The sequence below is a fragment of the Macaca fascicularis genome, chromosome 11 (assembly GCF_037993035.2).
Source record: "Macaca fascicularis isolate 582-1 chromosome 11, T2T-MFA8v1.1".
In the NCBI taxonomy this organism is placed as follows: domain Eukaryota; kingdom Metazoa; phylum Chordata; class Mammalia; order Primates; family Cercopithecidae; genus Macaca; species Macaca fascicularis.
Genome location: NC_088385.1, coordinates 112,977,082 through 112,995,734, shown reverse-complemented (window position 1 = coordinate 112,995,734; position 18,653 = coordinate 112,977,082). Strand labels below are relative to the sequence as shown.

At 43.7% G+C, this 18,653-nt stretch overlaps 1 protein-coding gene across 3 annotated transcripts in view; it reads left to right on the top strand.

The window, feature by feature from the left end:
• NUAK1 (NUAK family kinase 1) overlaps positions 1 to 14,707 on the top strand; it is a 76,820-nt gene extending 62,113 nt beyond the window's left edge. For 2 of the 3 annotated variants that reach the window (XM_074007672.1, XM_015431474.3), the window contains 3 exons: positions 4,801 to 4,920; positions 7,080 to 7,212; positions 10,070 to 14,707. In XM_074007672.1, the coding sequence (XP_073863773.1) occupies positions 4,801 to 4,920; positions 7,080 to 7,212; positions 10,070 to 11,223 (1,407 nt within the window). In that variant the 3' untranslated portion in view covers positions 11,224 to 14,707. The remainder of the gene's footprint in view (positions 1 to 4,800; positions 4,921 to 7,079; positions 7,213 to 10,069) is intronic. The other variant, XM_074007673.1, reaches the window with a different exon arrangement.
• The last annotated feature ends 3,946 nt before the right edge of the window (positions 14,708 to 18,653 follow it).

The following is an 18,653-nucleotide window of genomic DNA, read 5'->3' as shown; positions in this document are numbered from 1 at the left end:
TCTACTCTTCTTACCTATGTGAGGTGGGTTCTAGTCTGAGTCCCATTTTGCAGATAAGGAACTCAAGTAACTTGGCAGGTCCCACCCATCACCTAGTAACGACAAAGCCATGGTTAGCCCCAAGTTCTCCTGGCCCCAAAACATCTGATCTGTGGAGTGCACCACACTTCCTCTTAAACACTGCAGATGACTGTTAGACCATCACTAATTATTATCATTGCCATCAGCATCCTTTCCTATCAGTTAATGTCAGCAAGGTGACACTGAGTTTTCACCAGATAAGCTCATTATTAACAGTGTTCTGGAGTTAATCCTTTTATGGTGGTAAAATATGTATAACATGAAACTTACCAGTTTTAGGCATACAGTTCAGTGGCATTAAGTATACTCATATTGTTGTATAAGCATTACCATCATCCATCTCTAAAATGTTTTCACCTTTCCCAGCTGAAACTCTGTCCCCACTAAACAGTAACTCTCCTTTCCCCCTCCTCCCAGCCACTGGCAATCTCCATTCTATTTTCCATCTCTATGAATTCGACTACTCTAGGGACCTCATGTACATGGAATCATATAATATGTGTCCTTTTGTGTCTGGCTTATTTCACTTAGCATAACGTCTTCAGGGTTCATCTGTGTTGTAGTGAGGTTAATCGTTTTGAAATATGAATGAATAATCCTTCCTCATTTATCTTTCTAACCCCAATTCTCATGCAGCAGGGAACACCTCCGGAAAGGCTTGATAACAATAAAAAACTCCAAATATTAAGGACCCAAGCCTTGAGTTCCACGGCTCCTTTTCAGAATCGAGGCTGAACTGAAGCACAGGGCAGGGGCAGAAGGTGGTTCTGAACCAGTATAGAGCAGGGGAACAGTCAAAACAACAAGTGAAAATGCCAGCTAGGTACCTTCCTCCAAGGCTTACTTGCTAGTGTGTCAGCAAAATACTACAGCCCAGTCGCCTCGTCGCTGGAAAGTCATCCTCTCCTTTTACAGCTGATGTTCTGTTGGAGAAACTGTACGGCTTGGGAAGATCCATGCGCTCCTTCATGTACTTGCTGCCCTTTTTTGCAACCTTCAGCAAAACTTCTTATGCCCTGGAACCTTCAGCTGCTTCACTTTTAGAGCGAGGGGCAGGATTAACATCTCTCAGGGCTCTTTCAGGTCAAAGTAATTCTGAGATGCGATTATTTTTGTTTTATGATGTTTAAAATCAATATTTCTCAAATTTCAGTTTTTCATCCTTTTCATGGATTTTACCTTTCCGCAGTATCCTCACTGCTATTTTACTTAATATTTTTGTTGCGTTCAGGTCACTCTTTAAAGTTCTGTCTATTTGAAAAAGAAGCCCTAAATAATTACCTAAAGTGGAAAACCAGAAACACTTACCAAGAATAGAAGATAAGCTCAAAACTAAGTATAATGGAAACCAAATAGCATTATGAAGTTCCAACTTCGTGTTGGTTGCTGCTGCAGGCTAGGCCCGAGGCCTGGTCTCTTTAATAAATACTAAAGAGATGCTGAAGACACACCAGTGCCCAACCGAGACTTTCTCCTTGACTTAATCCAAAGAACTGAAGGTGAATCCAGAAAGGAATGAATTTTTCATTTTATTATTCAACGTTGTTTAATTCCATTATTATTTGGCATCTAAAATGTCTGTATTTCTTCACTGTCAAGAGTCCCTGGCATTGGGGTAAACTCTGCTTCTAGTATAATGAAGGTAATTAACTCTCTGGATTTAAAGTTGGGAAGCAAATATATATTGAGCTCCAACTCTGGGCCAATTACTGTTGTAAGGACTTTACATACTTTTTGTCATTTAATCTCCACCATGGCACAGTAGGGATAGACACTCTTCCTAACACTGTTTTACAGATGAGAAAACTGAAGCTTCAGAGAGATTTCATAACCAGTGGCCGTTTCCCCTCCTATCAATAGTTGATATAAGTTCCATATGGCATTAAATCTTAGAGCCGAAGCCTAAGTTTCAATGGCTCAAGGTTTGAGAACGCTCTGTGTGTGTGTGTGTGTGTGTGTGTGTGTGTGTGTGTGTTGATTAATACTGCTTTCCCTTCGAAGTGCCAAGAACACAGGCTAATCTGGATTTCTATTAATCTTGTGTCAGTGGCAATGACAGTTTTACTGGGAGAGGCTGATAAACATCAGTCTGCGAGGATGGGAGTGGGCCATAACATAAACACACTTCTCCAGAACGGCTACAGAGCAAAAGAGGCTGCCCAGATTCGGAGTGAAAACTCCCAGCGTGAGTGTGCACATGTGCAGTGGGTGCCTCTCACACGCACGTGAAGCTCATTTGGTGCCCCAGGCACTGCTGCCAGGCGGGAAGAGAATGCGTTTTCCTGCGTGTAGCCATTCCATGCCTCTTCTGATTGACAGGGCACACTTCATAAAGCTTCCAACCAACTTCCTGCAAGCAAGTCTGGGGCCTTGATAAGAAAGTGGAATTCAGGGCAATTAAGTGCAGTCTGAGCCCAGAGAATGCATTTTCTGAGGATGGTTGTACACAGCTGCTTTCAATGACATTCCGTTCATTCAGGGATGACTTTTACAAAATAGGCTGCTTCTAGGGGCTGTGACCACAACAGAGCCTCGGTGGTATTCAGGCTGGGCTGTCTCTGGGCATGTGAATCATGCAGCTCTTTTCCAAGCCTCAAATGGAAATCAGCTTGGAGAATGATGGAAACCTACAGGGGCTCAGCTTGCAAGGTTGACTTAGAGTGGAGTGAAATATGCTGGTGACCCAGGGGAAGGTGGCACTGTGGTTTGAAGCTTTAGAGACCCGGGGGTTTATATTGCTGCATATTAGTTACTCGTCTCCTTAAATGAGTAACCTCATCTCCTTAAGCCTCAATTTCCTCATCTGTTAAATGAATTTTTCAAAAAATTTGCGGTAAAGTGGACATAACATAAAACTGACTATTTTAACCTTTTTTAGGCATAAAATGCATTCACATTGCTGTGTAAACCAGGTTTTTGTTAAGATTAGATTAAAGAATTTAAAGTGTTTGGAGCAGTACCTGATAACTGGAAGTTGTTCAAAAAGTGGCAATTAAGTTTATCATTATTATTATTATTTTGCATTATGTATTAATCATCTTGTGCTTTTCAAAATATAATGCCTGTTCCAGTGACAAGTGTTTCTTGGGTATGGGCGGGTGCTAAGGAGTAGATGATACAAAGTTAAGGGGAGGATGTGGAACCTGCCAACTGCCTCAGGAAACTCAGAGTCTGGTAGGGAAAGCAAATATATATATGTATGTATATATGCATATATATGTGTGCATATATATACACATATATATGTAAAAATGCTGTCATGAATAACACATAAAACATTTCAAGAAACCAAAGGAGAAGAGAATGATTCCAAGGAGCGTGGAGTACAATGGAAACAAGGCTAGGTGAAACATTTGCATGAAACTTGAAGGTTATGAAGCACTTTTACACTCACAGTCTCATCTTTTTTTTTTTTTTTTTTTGGAGATTGAGTCTCCCTCTGTGGCCCAGGCTGGAGTGCAGTGGTGCGATCTTGGCTCACTGCAACCTCTGCCTCTCGGGTTCAAGTGATTCTCATGCCTCAGGCTCCAGAGTAGCTGAGATTACAGGCATGCACCACCATGCCTGGCTAATTTTTATATTTTTAGTAGAGACGGAGTTTCTCCGTGTTGGCCAGGCTGATCTCGAATTCTTTTTTTTTTTTTTTTTTTTTTTTGAGACAGAGTCTTGCCCTGTGTCCCAGGCTGGAGTGCAGTGGCGCGATCTCGGCTCACTGCAAGCTCCACCCACTGGGTTCACGCCATTCTCCTGCCTCAGCCTCCCGAGTAGCTGGGACTACAGGCGCCCGCCACCACGCCCGGCTAATTTTCTTGTATTTTTAGTAGAGACGGGTTTTCACCATGTTAGCCAGGATGGTCTCGATCTCCTGACCTCGTGATCCGCCCACCTCGGCCTCCCAAAGTGCTGGGATTACAGGCTTGAGCCACCGCGCCTGGCCTGATCTCGAATTCTTGACCTCAAATGATCTGCTCGGCCAAGGTCTCATCTCGATTGATTTATTTTTCTTCTTATTCTTATGATAATCCTGTGAGCTAGAACAGGGAAGGGATCATGGATTCCCATTTTCTGGTGGGTAAACTGAGGCTCAAGGTCACTGAGTGACAGATGGATAGGTGCAGAGTTGGGCTGAAATATGATGACTCAAAACCCAATGCTGTGAGTCAATTAGTCCACTTCATCTCAGGTCACAAGACAGTCAAAATACAGTTCTGATCAGGGTGTGAGTGGATACAGAGGTGGTATCACCAGTTGCGTAGGTCAGGGGTTTTCCACAGTGTGATATGCACGCCACTGCAGATGCAGTATGATTGGGTAGACCACAGAGGGAGAATTCCTAAATTAATAGTTACACGCTTTAAAGTTCATCAGAAACATCAAGCCAGTGATTTTGTGAATGTTATTTCTCAGAGCAAGTCTAAATTAAAGTTTAAATAGAGCATCCATTTAAAGAGTAATTTCTAAGTAAGTCGCAAAGCTTGTAGTCTGCAGATTTGGTAGAACTTGTGATGGTTGCCAAGGACTGCAGCTAGGAAACACGGACCTGCTTGGGCTGAGTGGTCCTTTATGAAGACTCAGGGCTGGAGAGAAAATGGCGATCCAGCCAGCAGACCAACCCAGGTGCTGTTCATCCACTCTGTGTGCTGTGTGGTGTGAACTGATTCAACACAGACATAATCTGGAATGCTAACAAGTCTCCCTGGGTCTTGCTTCTCTTTGTAGATTGCTGACTTTGGGCTTTCCAACCTGTACCAGAAGGATAAGTTCTTACAAACGTTTTGTGGGAGTCCACTCTATGCATCTCCTGAGATTGTCAATGGGAGACCTTACCGAGGGCCAGAGGTGAGCAGCTTGCCCGATGCATATGGGGCGGGGGAGGGGAGGGAGAAGAGGGAGGAAGGGCAAAAATTGGATTTGAGAAATGCTTAAAAAAACAGAGCCTAAAAAAGCAAGCAAGGAAAACTTTTCCTTATATGATTATAAAAGCAATAATATATACTCCTGGGAGGAAATTTGGAAAACCCAGAAAAGCCTAAAGGAGAAAATAAAGGTACCTGCCATCCCCCCACAAAAGAGAATCACTTAATACTTTTGTGACTTTTAAACTTTTCCCAATGTAGATCTCTGCATTTCAAAACTAATTGAGATTAAGTTAATAAAAGGCAAGATATACATATGTATATGACACACATATGTATATCTTGCCCTTTACTATCAAAACTATCTTGTGACACTTTCCAAATTCATTATTAAAAACATGATTTTCAGCCAGGCATGGTGGCTCATGCCTGTGATCCCAGCATTTTGGGAGGCCGAGGCGGGCAGATCACGAGGTCAGGAGATCGAGACCATTCTGGCTACCATGGTGAAACCCCGTCTCTACTAAAAAAGACAAAAAAATTAGCCGGGCGTGGTGGCAGGCACTTGTAGTCCCAGCTACTCGGGAGGCTGAGGCAAGAGAATGGCGTGAACCCGGGAGGCGGAGCTTGCAGTGAGCGGAGATCGTGCCATTGCACTCCAGCCTGGGCGACAGAGCGAGACTCTGTCTCAAAAAAAAAAAAACAAAAAAAACAAAAAACCCACATGATTTTAATGACATTTTATTGATGAATATAGCATAATTTATTTAGTAATGTCTAGATGTGAACATTTAGTTTTTTCCCTATTATATCAAAACAGACACAAAAAACAAAAAATTGCCTCACGCTGGAGTAAATATCTTTTTTTTGTATATATTTTTGGCAGCATGCATATCTGACTAAGGAAATACATTTTAATGACATCTTCTAATTCATGAGAAATACATTTCCCTACATGCTAGTGTTTCAAGGGCCACTGTAAGATATGGGTATGTGGAAATTTTATTTTGAAAATGAGTGAGTTGTGCGTGATGATTCTCTTTTTGAAAGATGGTTCTCTTTTCAGAGAAGTTCATCCACTCAGTATCCTTTAAATAGCCGCTGCTCAGTGTGTTGAAATGTTTTCTTTTAAATATTTATCTGTTTGAGAGTGTTTTGGGGCAGGGCTGAAGGGTAAAGAGAAGGATGCCAAGACCATCTATCAACTGCAATGAAGAGAAAGTCTTTCTAAAATAAGAATGCGAGGGAGGAGCATAGAACTCAATTTACAAACTTGTACAAACTCAACACTAAATTTCTCGTAGATAATGAATATTTTGGTCTTTGATGACCTGTTTTTTGAGGTTACAGGCTGGCAGCCTGTGATCTGGTCAGCAAACTCCTTTATTTGGCCACCTTAGTTTTTATTTTTAAAAATTGAGCAAACATGTAATAATTAGGAGATTTCATATAAAAGTTTGGTTTCTGACTTCTCTTGAAAAACCAAAGAATCTAGTAGTGCTGGGCCCACATTACTACATGGCAGCAATTAGCTAAACAGAGGTTGTCTGCCTAAGACGGGTGAATGTACTGTACAGTTTGTCTCCATCCCCAACACTCTATGTCGTAACCCCAATTCTTTCTTGCTTTGTGTATATCTGTTGTTTGCTTGGCTCTTACAAGATTTCAGTTTGTAATTCCTGATTCATTTGAAGAGAGTGCAGGAAGGAATTGATTCCTGGATTAGGAATGAAGAGCCCCACATCCCAGTTTTACCTCCATCACTGGGGCAGGGCCTCTGGAGAAACCATTTAGGTTCTTCCTGCCTCAGTATTCTCATCTGTCAAATGGGGCTGAAAATAGTCCTGGCCCTAACTGCTTCACAAAATTGTAGTGAGGATTAAATAAGATAATCTGTTTAAGAAAGTACTTTACCAATTGGGACCACTGGCCTCTGTTCAGAATGGAAAGGTCAGGCTCTGTAGCAGGTCCCAGCTGCATTGCTGTCAGATGTCAGGCTGTACTGGGAACCTGTCTTCCAGGTGCTAAATTTAGTTCCTGGGGGCATTGGGGGTGGCTGCTCACAGGCTGTGATGCTAATGGTTTGGAAGGCACCTTGGGATCTGTTTCCCAGCTCCTATATGTGCTGTCTCTCTGCTTCAGGTGGACAGCTGGGCCCTGGGCGTGTTGCTTTACACCCTTGTTTATGGAACAATGCCCTTCGATGGTTTCGATCACAAAAACCTCATTCGGCAGATCAGCAGTGGAGAGTACCGGGAGCCCACGCAGCCCTCAGGTGCGTGCCCTGTGGAGGGAGGGCCAGAGGTGGAGGGGAGAGAGACCTGTTTACCCACTCTCATTTTCTGCGTTTGTTTTAGTATGTCTGTCTGGAGTCTCCTGGTTTTCCTCTTTCTTCTTCCCAGAAGCATCATCCTTGGCAAAGCTTGCTTGTTAGGCTGCTTTCCCCAAACCTTCCCAAAGGAACTTTTCAGAGCGCACATTCTAGGAGTCCTGTTTGCTTGCTGTGTGGATCTGGGCAAGTCACTTAAGCTCTTTGGATTCAGATTCTCCACCATAAATACAAATTTTGGAAAAGGTATTAGACGAGGTCTCTCCCAGTCTGAGTAGACATAGAAACCACCCACCTCAGAATGTAAATACTGTGAGGGTGGCCACTGCTCTGTCTCTCACTCCTGTGCCACTGGCATAGGGTATGGCTCATGGGCACTGTCTCGCTATTAATTTCTGCATAACAACTCTACCCCATCTGCCCCCACAAAACAAACTCAGTGGTTTACACAACCTTGAAATCATCTCTTTCACTCCTGTGGGTTGGGAGGTGCTCTTCTGGCCTTCCTTGGGGTTTTCCCTACAGTTGTAAGCAGATGGCAGCTGGGGCTGCTGCTGGGGCTGAACAGTGGACCTTCCTCGGTGCCCTCTGAGGTGCCACCCCACAGTGGCAGCAAGGGGTTCTAAGAAAGAGGAATAAAAAGTTGCTGAGCCTTCTTTCTTTTTTTAAAATTTGTTTTTCTTGAGACAGTGTCTTGCTCTGTTGCCCAGGCTGGAGTGCCAGTGCTATGTCCACGCTTGTACCCAGATTGTGTCATATCTGCTGTGTTCTGTTGGTCAAGACAACCACAGTCATGAGCTCCATCTCTTGATGGGAAGTATCATGCCTGTACAGGGAGTGTGTACAGCTGGTCATCATTGGTCATTTTTGTTAAAAAATGAAGTTAACATTGGCACTTCATTTATATACATACTATACACATGCATATATATACACACACATATATATGTATATCTGTATATCTGCACATACACAGTTGATTCTCATTATTCATAGTAGTTATGTTCTACAAAGTTGCTAGAAACACTGAATTTGTGAATACTGAACTATTGCTCCTAGGGGAAATAGAGGGTTAGATTCCTGAGAGCCTCTGCTCACAATATTTTTGTCAACTGATTGATATATAACCTTGTTTTATGTGTGTCTCTGTTTAAAGACACCTTATTTAATCTATATTATTAGTTCATTAACATCAAACTCAACAGCCAACAGCACTGTAACTCATGCCTGAACAAAGCTGATCTAACACACTTATCTTCTCCATAAGGCACATCACAGCCTTCTTGTGCTAGGAACACTAAACAGTGCTTCAGCACTGTTTTGGGGGGTCATTTAAAATGGAGGAATCGCCAATAAAAATTCCAAAAAGTGTGAGAAACACAGCACTAAATAGACTGAGAAAAAGACACTTTGTATAATAGTATGAGATCTGAAATAAGAAGGCAGAGTGTTGCCTTGTTTGACCTTAGCTGTGAATACATACGTGTGTTGGGTGGGGTGACTCTAATTGTTTGCTGCTCTGTGCATATGCAAAAATGACTGCAAAAGAGCTGTGAATATTGATTTTGAGGTTACAAATAAATTTTAGCGAGTAGACAAATTTGCAAATACAGACCCTATGGATACTGAGGCTAGACTGTTGTATGTGTATATATATAGATATGCATTCTCTCTATCTCTCTCTATATATATATATAATTTTTTCAACAAGCCAGCCTATTCTTTTTGGAAAAATTCAGAGTGACCTCTAAAGTGGTCTTCTTTGCCTCACCAGCTAACTGATGTCAATGCGGTTCCTGGCACATTGTAGGGGTTCAAGAAATACTTATTGAATGACTGAGGATGATCATCTTGGTACTTTTCAGAGGTGTTTCTTGCCCCAGTCCCTTTTACCAGGCCTTTGCCAGCTTCTCATTCGCCTACATAAGCAGCTGAGGGGAGGTGGCAGCTTCCCAGAATATAATTCACCCCAATTGGGGGAACACAGTTTGAAACTAAAAGTCAGTTTATAAGCTGTGAGAGTCAGTTGGTTCCTGTGGCCTTCTCAGCATCCCTTTAGGGGTTTTCCCTAATTGTCTGGCAGCAGAAATTTGCAAGTAGAATTTTCAGACAGGCTGTGAATGGGTAGCAGATATAGATCACTTCTCTGATCTGACAGCTCAGTAGGAGAAGGCTTATGTCAGAGAGGGAAAGAAGGCGAGCTCACTGAGTATTGGTCTCAGAACCTGGCCAGGACCTTGGGGGGAGGCCAGTTTCGGAGACAGCTGCTCTTACTGCCCAGGTGTGTCAGGTAAGTGCCTCTGAGCCACACTCCATGTTCTGTCTCTGGCATGCTTGCCCAGTGACTGCAGGTGCTGTGTGTTTATACAAGCCCACCTGTGGAGGAATAAAGAAAGCAATGGTGATCTACACCTGTTTTTCCTTTGGTAAAATGATATTCGCCAAAGGAATGGTGGGGCACCTCTCGGGGTCAAGTCTGGATTCTTTCTTGGTTACCTGACCTTCCACATTTTCTAAAGATTCAAGATGATGAAAAGCTTCATAGCTCTATGACATTTCCTCACTTATAGGGAAAACATGCCACCATGTGATGGCACCCCGGCCTGTTCCAAGTCTTGATTACGCTTTTGATGGATGGTCTGAAAGGCTGGGGCATCCTGCTCCGTAATGTGACTGGACCAGGTCTCCAAATGGATTTTTCCTAGAGGGAGTGTGTGTCTTTCATCACTGCTGGAGGGTCCCACTATCACAAAGCTAGAAGCTCCCACGTAATGCCCGATTCTTTTTGTCCCTTGTCCCTTAGATGCTCGAGGACTCATACGGTGGATGCTGATGGTGAACCCCGATCGCCGGGCCACTATTGAGGACATTGCCAACCACTGGTGGGTGAACTGGGGCTATAAGAGCAGCGTGTGTGACTGCGATGCCCTCCATGACTCTGAGTCCCCACTCCTGGCTCGGATCATTGACTGGCACCACCGTTCCACGGGGCTGCAGGCTGACACCGAAGCCAAAATGAAGGGCCTGGTCAAACCCACGACCTCTGAGGTCATGCTAGAGCGGCAGCGGTCGCTGAAGAAATCCAAGAAAGAGAATGACTTTGCTCAGTCTGGTCTGGATGCAGTGCCTGAAAGCCCATCCAAGTTGAGTTCTAAGAGGCCCAAGGGGATCCTGAAGAAGCGAAGCAACAGTGAGCATCGCTCTCACAGCACTGGCTTCATTGAAGGTGTAGTTGGTCCTGCCTTACCCTCTACTTTCAAGATGGAGCAGGACTTATGCAGGACTGGTGTGCTCCTCCCAAGCTCACCAGAGGCAGAGGTGCCGGGAAAACTCAGCCCCAAGCAGTCGGCCACGATGCCCAAGAAAGGCATCTTGAAAAAGACCCAGCAGAGAGAATCAGGTTACTACTCTTCCCCAGAGCGCAGCGAGTCTTCGGAGCTGTTGGACAGTAATGATGTGATGGGCAGCAGCGTCCCCTCCCCCAGCCCCCCAGACCCAGCCAGGGTGACCTCCCACAGCCTCTCCTGCCGGAGGAAGGGCATCTTGAAACACAGCAGCAAATACTCAGCGGGCGCCATGGACCCGGCCCTGGTCAGCCCTGAAATGCCCACACTGGAATCCCTGTCAGAGCCTGGTGTCCCTGCCGAGGGCCTTTCCCGGAGCTACAGCCGTCCTTCCAGTGTCATCAGCGATGACAGCGTGCTGTCCAGCGACTCTTTCGACTTGCTGGATTTGCAGGAGAATCGCCCTGCCCGCCAGCGCATCCGCAGCTGCGTCTCTGCAGAAAACTTCCTCCAGATCCAGGACTTTGAGGGGCTCCAGAACCGGCCCCGGCCCCAGTACCTGAAGCGGTACCGGAACCGGTTGGCAGACAGCAGCTTCTCCCTCCTCGCAGACATGGATGATGTGACTCAGGTCTACAAGCAAGCGCTAGAGATCTGCAGCAAGCTCAACTAGCACTCCAGGGTGCCGGGGGCAGGTGGGGGTACGAGGGAGGAAGGGGAGCAAGACTTGGGCTCATAGGCTGGTTACCTCTTTGCTGGCCATGACAACAGACTGAAAAAGGATTGGCACTGTCTCACTTGGCCAAGTTTGCAGCCTTGAGCCAACACTTAAAAGGGAGGGGTGGGCTCTTCTGCCAGTTCTGACAACTGTCAGTCAGAATTTGGGCCCTATTTGGCATTTGCTTTATGGCACCTCCTAGAGGACCAGCTGTCCAGGAGAGGTGGTGTTGACTGGCACTCAGTGGGTAGAGAGGAAGCATATGGGGAGGGAGCATTTCCTTAGAAGTTATCCAAATGCTTCTGGAGGAGGGGCAGGAGACACTTGGGCTGTTTGCCTTGGGTGAGCCTGAAGAACTTGCCCCTTTTCTCCTTGCATTAGCAAGCTAGGTCTGGCTGCATGGACCTGGCAAGTAGATTTCAGCAACTTGAGCTTGAGTTGATGATCAATTAATAGTGGCTGCCGGTTGTGCTGGTGTGAGTGGCCCACATCATGGGGAAGGAGGGCTGTGATTGACTAGTAATGGCTACCACGGGAAAGGGAAGGGAAGCAGTAGCACTAATGCTATGTAGTTGTTATCTTTGATCTGGCTGGGCCCTCGGAATTGGGTTTAGTCATCCTGTGGGATCTATGTTAACTCTTTCATCCACTGGTGAGGCATTTGTTAATTTGCTACTCAACTTTGAGGAAAGACAGGGCCTTGGTCAGAGAGAGAACACTCTGAACTCTGCTAAGGACATAGAGTCAGCCCATGGTGATTTAGCTCCTTGCTGTTCACCTCCTCTTTCCTGATGTCTGCCTTGCTCTACAGCACAACCTCTTGAGTGTGGACAGGGAGAAAGATGATGGTGTCAGAGGTAAAAACTATTGTATATGACAGGGCACAAGATGGTCTGTGATCTTTGCACAGATGAATGGAAGTTGATGTGCACCAATAAGAGGCAACTTGTCACTTTCTTTCTCAATATTAACTGGAATGCTGCCTCTTGGGTTCTCACATGCATGGATGCTTTGAGTTGGACGTGCTACTGTCCATAGTTTCCAGAGGATTACCTGGCTCAACCATTGGCTCTGTTCACCAATGACAAATGGTTTGTTTCCCCATCCACTGAGTGTAGCATCCTCAGAGGTAGATAAGTTTGCTTCTAGGGAGTTAGATGTAGGTGGGATATTGGGATGAGGAAAGGAAAATCAGGTAGATGGTGCTTTTTTCCCCCAAATCTAAGTATTCTATGTCATGGTTTTAAACTTTGACATGAACTCCTGGGCTTTGGGGGAAAAGAAAGTTCCATTCATTTAAATGAATAAGGTGTTGAAAGAGTGCAGGGGGTTGGGAGGAAGCATGTAAGAGAGTGAACATTTCCTTAGATGTCACCCAGATGGTTCTGGGGGAGGTAGAAAAGAGGTGCGGCAGGACTCTTATCTTAAAAAGTAAAAAAAAGAAAAAGAAAAAAAAAAGAAAAAAACATTAGATATGTAATTTCTAAACACCCGGATCACAATGACAAGATGCCACTCCAACCATGGGACACCTTCAGGATTCTAGGTTTGGACTTCCTGGTCTCTTTGGGATGACTTCAGATTCTGCTGGCCAGGGCAAATTGAACTCATTTCAAGATGGCCACCACTGGTAGCCATGTAGATAGACAGGAAGACCGGTCTTGGGAACATCTTTGGAAAAACCAACAAAAAATAGTTCGTAGAGAGAGAAGAAAAAATTCACCTTACAGTGCTAAGAAAGTGCATCAGAATAGAATTGCCCTTTCCTTAAGGAGACAGTTTGGTTTCTCCCCTTGCCACCGGCTCTGGTGTTTTGGCTTGTGCATTCCTTCAGGTTGAGCTGAGCAGTGTGTTATGGGAAGCTGCTCAGTTTCCTTTCATTCAATTCCACCTCCTTCCTGAACTCTAATAGAGGTTAAAAGGGAAAAAAAAAAAATCTGTAGATAGCAAATTGTGCGTGTGTGGGGGGCGGGGGGGATGGGGGTGTGGGTGCATGGAGGGCAACCTGCAACTCTGAGCTCCCTACTTCTTGCCTCATTTCATTCTGGCTTTTCTAAATAGCCTATGCTGCTGCCCTGCTGGCCCCTTGCGCACGGCAGCTGGCCGTGTCCTTAGCTGTCAGTATGACTTAGATCTAGCACCAACCTACTGGTTGATGTCCTTTTTCCTTTTGCCAAGTGATTGAGTCTGTTTAGTATTTTCCATCATTCTAGTGTTTAAATAAAAATGACACTATTGAGGAAAGTCAGTCTACTCCCTTCTTCCTCCCCCCAAACACGTGTTCTCTTTCGTCAGGAAACTCAGCCAGTGGACTGTGGCAGAGAAAATCCTCCACTCAGAGGCAGAGACTCTGAGTTAAGTCATAGGTGGCCTTAGGCATCTGCATTGTTTGTGGTGGTTAAGTTTTCCTTCCAGTGAGGGCTGGAAGGATGAATTAGCTGGTCCCTGAAGCCCTGCTTAGCTCTGACACTGCCAACATCCTCTGATTCTAGGTGTGATGTTGACTGTCTTTTCAAGGAAAAACTTGCAATAGAGGGAAAAGCCGTTAAAGCAGCTCCCTGCTTCATCATTAAGTCCTGTCATCCCTACCAGCCAATCCCAGTCAAAGAAGTTATGCTTTATTCACTTCCGTGGAATTACAAGTGAGAGACACTTTTAGGACCTGATGGACAAAGCAGGAGATTCGCTGTCAGCTTTCCTGGTCCTCTCCTTGCTTCTGTGGGCCTTGCACCGTCTTAGTTTACACATCTGCCAAAGGGGTAGAATTACACTTCTTTTTACAGGTAAATTTCAAGGCACGATCAGTTTTCAGGAAGTGCTTCAAGACCCCAGGTGAAATGAAAATGCTAAGTACCCTCTGAATTGCCATCCCTGTTACCAGGTGCTGCTTCTTCAGATGATGGGGAGCACTTTTCAGGGTGAAATTCAGGCGAGTTTTGCCCAGGCCTGCTGTCTTGAGTACAAATGTGAATGATCGACTGACTGCTTGTTGCCAAACTGGAAATGTTCTGTAGGGATTTACTGGCATGGTATCATTCCTAGAAGAAAAAAAGAGAGAAACTTGACTGCACATTAAAAAAAAAAAAAAAAAAATCCACGTTGTGACTTTTATTTAATTTCTATTTTTTTTTTTTTTGGTAATAAAAAGTTGACTTTTTTTATTTGAATTTGTCTTTTTTATTTATTGGTCTGAAAGGCATTTCAAAGGTATTATAATAATATATTGGTGTAATTTAATTGGTGCAACATGCTTTATGGCTCCTGTCAAAATTGGTTTTCACTCATTTGATTGGTTTGAGCCCAGAACAGCCTACAGGGGAAAAAAAAAGCTGGATAACTACCCAAAGTGTTTGTATTTTTATTGGAAACTGATTTTTGTTTCATTTCGGTTTTTGTTTCTGTTTTTATTTTTAAATTAAATAAATTGCAATGAACTGAACCAGAGAGCTTGCTTCTTTATTTGGTGGTTTTTCTTAGTCAAGTAAGTGACAGAATCAATGTAAGTAACAGACACCTACCCAAATGAGCTTAAGCACAAAAGGGAATTTATTCGAAGTTCTCAGAAGAGGAAATGCAGCTTGCAGTGCAGCTGGAATTAAGAATTGGAGTGGTGGATTGAAGAGGACAGTATACCCTCTATTCTGCTTCTCTTTGCGTATCAGCTTTCTTCTCCTTTTATACTCTGGCTTTCTCCTCCCTGATTATGGAACCTACCTTGGCTTATCCCATAGCTTCCAAATTTACATGTTCTCAGTCTTGGTTTCCAACAGAGACTACTCACCAGGTTCCTTAGTTCTGAACTCTAGACGTCATCAAAGGCTAACACTCAGCCACGCTTTTCCCCCACATTGCAGTTTCCTGTGCCTGCCCTTTCCCTAGGCACTCCCTTCTATCCCAAGGGCAGGAAGTTGCTAATCTGATTGGGATTAATCAGAGTCCAAGATCAGTGGGTCATGATTTCCTAATGGGGAAGGCCACTCGCGCGGCTCTGCCTAGAATGACATAGTATCTTAAGTCCCATTTTGCCACTGTTTCTTGTGCAAATAGACCCTCCACAAAGCTCTTGGAAGGAGAGGTGCATCATAGAACAAGATTGAAGAGTTCCTGGATCCTGGCCATAATATCAAGTGACATCAAACCCTACCCTAGTATCAAATATTAGAGAGTGATGCTGTGCACAGAATAGTAGTGTTATAGGATCCATGCCAGAAAAGTCTGACTTTCCAAATAAATTACAACTTGCACCCCTTTTCTAGTTTACTGGAAGAACATCTGATGTAGCATTGCCATATTTAGCAAATAAAACTATAGAATGCCTAGTTACCTTTGAACTACACATATACTATGAATAATTTTTCAGTATAAGTGTGTTCCAGACAATATTTGGGTCATGCTTATACTAAAAAAAAGAAAAATTTGTCTGAAATTCAAATTTAGCTGGGCATACTGTATACTATCTGGTAACCTAACCTGATAGGGCTTAGTTGTTCAAATTGACCAGGTGCTGGGTATGGTAGGAGGTTGGGGAATGGATGCTTATAATTGTGGCTTGCCAAATTAGAACATGTTGGTGCCTCTCAGGTTGGGCCGAGGTGGGAAGAATTCCAAGTTCAGTCTGGACTTGATAATTGCAATTGAGTTAAGTTGCTACACCTTTTTGGAACTCAGCTTTCTCATCTGTCTAATGGGTGTATTCATTGCCCTCTTACCCAACTCTAACAGGGGTACGAAAAAGAAGGAATGAGAGAAATTCTATGAAGTTACCTTGAATATAAAACTCAATATGAATGAGAAACAATAGTCCTTTCTTGGCAGGGCAATATTCACTGACTTAAAATAGGACATTTAAAGACCTGTGGGCTTTTAATTCTTACTATAGCCCCTGCCCCCACTAGCAAATGGGCAGTCATTTGCAGGTAGAGGCGCTGTAGGTCATTTGTGGAGTATATTTGCTTAGAAGTGTGGACCTTGGAAAAGACATAATTCTCTATCCAGGCAGAAAGAACAGCCTGTGCGTGGCCTAGAGGCTGGACCAAATGTGACATAGTAAGCATAGTGAAAAAATAGGGTTGCTTGTAGTGGCAGCAGCTGACATGTTGTCAACTGTTGTGGGGTTAATGGGCAGTGGTCACTTTAAGGAGGAAAAGTTGAGAGAACGAATGTGTATTTAACTTCTACATAATGCTCTCTCCATCTTTGTTCAGTAGCAAATGACAGAAATCCACTCAGACCATGCTAAGTAATGACTAATTTACTGCTTCATGGAACCGAGAAGCCCAGGTGTGTTTCTCAGGCACAGTTGGATCCAGGAGTTCAAGGGATCTCACTGGCCTCCTTTTCACTCACTCTCCTTGGATGAGGCTTTATTCTTAGCATGCCCTCTCCACATGGCAGCAAGATAGCTCCTGGCCAAAGCAGGGTTATGACGTTATTTGAGAGTGTGATCCCCCAACCAGATAGGTCTTAATGTCCTAGCATTTATGTAACAAGGAAGGACTGTGATTGTCTTTGTTTGGGTCATGTGTCTCCTTCTGGCCCATCACAGAGTCTGGGTGGAGAAGTGCTCTTATTGGCCAGCCTGGATCATATACCCACCTTGCAGTATATTTGAATGACATGGAATCACACAGAATGTGGGAGGACAGTTCACCAAAGGAAGGAATTCAGAGCCAACGATGTTAATTACACATTTTGGGCTTCAATTTCCTCACTCATATGGTAGCATTAAATAATTGCTAATTTTCAGAGTTATTGTGAAGATTAAATGAAATAAAGTACCTAACGCAGTGCCTGGCACATAGTGGATTTTTAATTTATACAGATAATCTCAGGGAAGATAATAGTAGTAATACTATAAAGAGGAGAAATATTTGTTAGGAAGATTTTAGCTGTAAAATCAGCTATAATATCAGAAAATTCAGCTGAAATTGGCTTAAACACTACAGGGGCTTTATCAGTTCATATACTCAGAATTCTAGAGGTTGGGGAGTTTCCCAGTTACTTGGGTCTAGTGAAATAAGTTACATATACAACCCCCCTCCCCAAATTACATATAGTAAGTTCTATGGAAGAAATGGATGTGGTGCAGAGATAGAGAAGTAAGGGTGGGAGCTACCTCCTGTAGAAAGAGCATTCAGGGAAGGCATCTCTGAAGAGGTGAATTTTGGGCAGAGATCTGAAGATGAAGACTAGCCATATGTAAAGTAAGCATTCTGGGCAGAGAGAACAGTATCTGCAAAGGCCCTTGGGTCTTCACATTAGAGCTTTACAGGATTCATTTCTGGTTCCATTGGCATAGGACAGCCATGATCCAGGGAGCATGATGTTTTGTTAAACATGTATGGCCATGTTTTAACATGGACTGAATGTGATCATTTATGACTTTGTGTACAGATGGCTGCTTCCTTCAACAGGTGGTCCCCAGACAAAGATACATGCCATGATGTGCAGTTTTAAATGAGAATATGTTTCTGCTGCAGAAATTCACTGCCAATTTATTGAAATTTATGGAGAGGATGTTCTTAATCTACAGAATCATGCAAAGTTTGGGGTATGGAAGTGGAACAGCAGTGTTGCTATATGAAGACCAGAAAGTGCAAACAAAGGGGTTTTCATGTCACAAGACTTGTCTCCTCCTGGCACAACTGTCTGGTTCCAGTGGGAGGTTACATGGGAAATTTGCAATCAACTTTGTTGTAAAATAGTGAGTTATTTTCATCCTAATGAAAAATTTACACTTCTCTACCTGACTGGGAATATCCATTGAATCTTGACCATTTGGTTCCCCATCCACTCCATGTACTAGTGTTTGTTTGTGAATTAGTCTGGACAGACTATGTTATGCTGAAGTAACAAATAAACCCTGAAATGTCAATGTCTCAATATAATAACAATTTCTCACTCCCACTAAGTCCAGTACAGGGCTGTTCTCTTGTCATGTCACCTCCCAGCAGGTACTCAAACACCTGAGCTGCTTCTATCCTGTGGTTCTGACATCTCCGGGTTCTTCATTTCTAGCTGTGCAAATGAAGGAGAGAGCAGCAGTCGGAACCTTTTAAAGATCAGGCCTAGATGTGGTGTGCATCATTTGTGTCCACCTCCCAGTGGTCAAAACTCAGCCATCTGACCTCGACCTAATCATAGACAGTCCTCAAGTCTACAGTACTTAAAAAGCAAAAAGTAAAATGGAATCAGATGAACACTTAGCAATGTTTCGGCCACAGCTTATTTTTGCTTCCTGGTGGGAACTCTCACCATTAAGAAAAATAGTTATTGTTAGTATTAACCAAGTGCTTACCGGGCTGCAGTCCGTGTGCCTACCCTTTGCGTTTATTCTCTCTTTGAAGTTTCCTCATGTCCCTTTATCTCCATTTTTACAGATAAGG